Consider the following 3,453-nt stretch of genomic DNA (forward strand, 5'->3'; position numbering starts at 1 on the left):
ATAATTAATATCAAAATTGTTATGGTTAATTATTTTTAGTTTATGTCTAATATGATTAAAAGTCTATGTATGTCTAATATGATTAAAAATCTCTGTAATAAATAGAATTTTAATAATAATAATAATATTATTATTATTAGGACTTTGTTGTTTATTAAGATTATAATTTTATATAATATCTATTTTTATTATTTATAAATATAAAATTTGAAGAAAAAAATTATAGGTACTTTTATTCTCTTCTATTGTTTACTTTTTCCTAAAAGATTGAACTGAAATCTCCGGGGACAGGAAAACAAAAACTTGGATATTCTGTCAAGGTAACCCAAGAGTTTCATCCTTTCACTTGATGTTTTCTTTTTAAGTCATTGCAGTTTTAGTTCTTATGGTTTTGGTTGGTCAGTTCTTTTTCGATCTCACCTTCATGCCTTTTTCATGTAATTGAATTATTTGAAAACCCAATTTGCTAGTGCTATAATAGAATTCTAAGATGTTGATGGGATTTGAGGACAGATCTTTAATTCAACCTAACTTTTTTTCTTTGGTCTTCAAGAACTAATTTTGATTTCTATGCTGTCTGGTATGGAGATTTGAATGTTAGCTGTTTATTTTGGGGTTATGGTGTGCAGCTTGCTTAAGACTCTTTGGGAAAGTAACTATAGTTCTTCCATTGAAATGAAGTTTCCAGGCAGACCAAGAAAATTTCTACAGAATCCAGTTTTGTGGGGAAATTGAGTTGATCAAGTCTATTCCTTTTGAGAGCTTAGCTTTAAGTGTGATGAAGTATATCTTATAGCTATAACGTGCAATTTCCTTTGTTCCGTAGTACTTTATCTCAATATGATCAGCTACTCTGATTAAGCTGGAGTATTTTTCTTTTTTTGAGATCGAGACGAGGTTACACTCATGAACTTTGGATATTGCATTTAGTTTAATCTGTTTTGAATTAGTCATGCCATGTTCTTTCAACTTCCAAATTATTAGACTTAAAACATAATTCAGTGGTTAGAAAGTGAGGTTGTCTTCCTGCTAGATTTGCAATTATACTGTTATAAACTTATAATCAACCATACGCTTGAATACTAGTTTTGACCATTTAGGAAAACATGGAAGCCAATAGGGGACAAGGTGGAATTCAGCAGTTCCTTGCTGCAGAACAAGAAGCTCAGCACATTGTGAATTCTGCCAGAAATGGTAACTACTTGTGTTCAAATCGCCATTTGGAGAGATTTGTCTGGATTTATAATTATAGACCGATATCTATGTCTGTTCGTGTGTATACCTTCTCGTATCTCTAATTTTAGGAGAAAGAACTTCGTGATCAATGGAAGAGCCCGTGTTTGCATCTGTTGCTTGTAATGTGTCTCTGTCATGCATGGAATTGTTTCTGCCTGCATTATTCTTAGTCTTCTCAAAGTAGTCCCATGGATTTCGTTTTGGTTCATTATTAATGCTAAAACAAATTTTCTTGATTCTTTATTGCTTGGATTTCTACTTTTAGCCAAGATGGCTAGGCTGAAACAAGCCAAGGAAGAGGCTGAAAAGCAGATTGCCGAATACCGAGCTCTGGTGGAGAAGGGGTTTAAGAGGAAACTTGATGAGGTAACTACTTTTTGATGGTTAACTAGGCATAGCATCCGACCCTTGTAGCTTGTAAAGTGTCTCTGAGGGTTGGAAGCTTTCTCGACTTGCATAATAGACGCATCATAGATTTGTTAACTCCCTGTCTTCTGATATTTGTTTTGCAGTCTTCAAACAAACGAGCGGATATTCAAATGTTAACGTGAAGCGACCTGAGCAAGAGACACGAACAAAGATCCAACACCTGAAAAATGAGGCTGCAAGAATATCAGGAGATGTTGTTCAAATGCTTCTCAAGCATGTAACAACTGTAAAGAATTAGTCCCCCTTAAAATGGCAAACATTCACAACTTGTTATTGATGTTTCCCTACATGATGTAATATTTAGTTTGCTGTCTTCATTTAGTTTAAATTCTAGTGAGCAAATTAGACTCTTTTTATCAGGCAAATGACTTTGAGAATATGTAGGACAAATGGTGTGCCTTTATTATTATTATTATTGTATCATATGCCTTAAGTTCCTTTTTCTTTCTATTTCCAAGTCATACAAACACCCTACTACCTTCTCCAAGTTTAGAGACAAAGAAATTGCCCTCTTCAAGTGGGAATTAGAGCTTGTGTCAAGTGGGAATTAGAGCTTGTGTGTCAGCTATATGCCAAATTTGACAACCCAAAAGCAAGGGTTACATGCTTCAAGAGAAAATAAATGGGAGAAAAAGTAGCACGAGAGCATAGTCAGCTTGAACCCAACTTGATTCAATTAGATTTCTCCCCTTTTTTTTTATAAGAATTGGAGGCATCGTTAAAAACCCCCTTCATAATCATCAACATACTAAAACGTATGTCAATGAAAATTGGAAGGAGGAAAAGAGTACCTCATGATTTATTAAATAATAAACCCATTACATCTTGTATGAAATAACACCCCAAAAAGATACATACACCACATCTAAACCAGATAACCAAATATTACAAGGTCAACCCTATCTGATACCCGCTCACGCCTATCACAAGCCTCACATCACTAAAAACCAAAAATATTCGAAAGCAGTACATAAATCCATTAAAATGATAAAAACACAACCGACTCCTAACGACGAACCATCAATATCTTGGTGAAGCAACACACTCCAATCAATTAAAACTTCTTCCAAAACCGCTAACAGACTAAAATCCAATATACGTCCGAGACATTTAAGCCACTTTAGCCTTTTGCTTGCTACTTTTAGATTAGCAAGGTTTTTTTTTCTTTCCGTATTTTTATCCCTTCTGAATACCCTCTCCCTGCAACTGGTTAGAATCACCTATTGCCCCACTACTGAGACCGTCTTCCAGGGCATGAGACTCACCAACATTCTGATCTAATCAATCGAGGGCACAAGGTAAAGAAGACTCCAAAAATGAACTTGACCTTGAAGCTAAACCTATCTCACCACCATTGGTTCCATCGCCAGGCACAACTTCTTTCCCTATCTGGTTCGACAAGTTTTCCATCAATCCAAGTGGAGAGGAACCTGGTGTAGCCTTAGGGGAACATTGACTAGTGGGAGGAGCCTCAATTTGACTCACCATTGGATTTTTTGATTCATCGTTGTCAGGGGCAATCGTGTCTTCTCTATGTTCCTCGGGAACCCAAGGAATAGGCTTGAAACTCGGATCGATCTCACGAACCAGGACGTTAAACGGTTGACCTTCAACCTTCAGTCGTACTACCTCATCAATTCTAGAGATTATATTTTTGAAGATTTGGATTTTCACCCGATCAAATGACGATGGATATTGAGATTTTTCATCTATTGAAATAATTTTCCCCCACTTTGATGCAATGTTTGTAAAGGTATCCCAGCTCCAAGCATGAAAAGGAATACCTTC

The 3,453-nt window shown here is 35.7% G+C and overlaps 1 protein-coding gene across 1 annotated transcript; it reads left to right on the top strand.

The window, feature by feature from the left end:
* The first annotated feature begins 232 nt into the window (after positions 1–232).
* On the top strand, positions 233–2,056 carry LOC120188164 (V-type proton ATPase subunit G-like). The gene is made up of 4 exons (XM_039191680.1): positions 233–320; positions 1,101–1,194; positions 1,502–1,602; positions 1,749–2,056. Exons 2-4 carry the CDS (start codon positions 1,107–1,109, stop codon positions 1,785–1,787), a joined length of 228 nt encoding a protein of 75 aa, XP_039047611.1. The 5' UTR covers positions 233–320; positions 1,101–1,106; the 3' UTR covers positions 1,788–2,056.
* The last annotated feature ends 1,397 nt before the right edge of the window (positions 2,057–3,453 follow it).

This window comes from Hibiscus syriacus, unplaced genomic scaffold (assembly GCF_006381635.1).
Source record: "Hibiscus syriacus cultivar Baekdansim isolate YM2019G1 unplaced genomic scaffold, ASM638163v2 tig00116939_pilon, whole genome shotgun sequence".
Lineage (NCBI taxonomy): Eukaryota > Viridiplantae > Streptophyta > Magnoliopsida > Malvales > Malvaceae > Hibiscus > Hibiscus syriacus.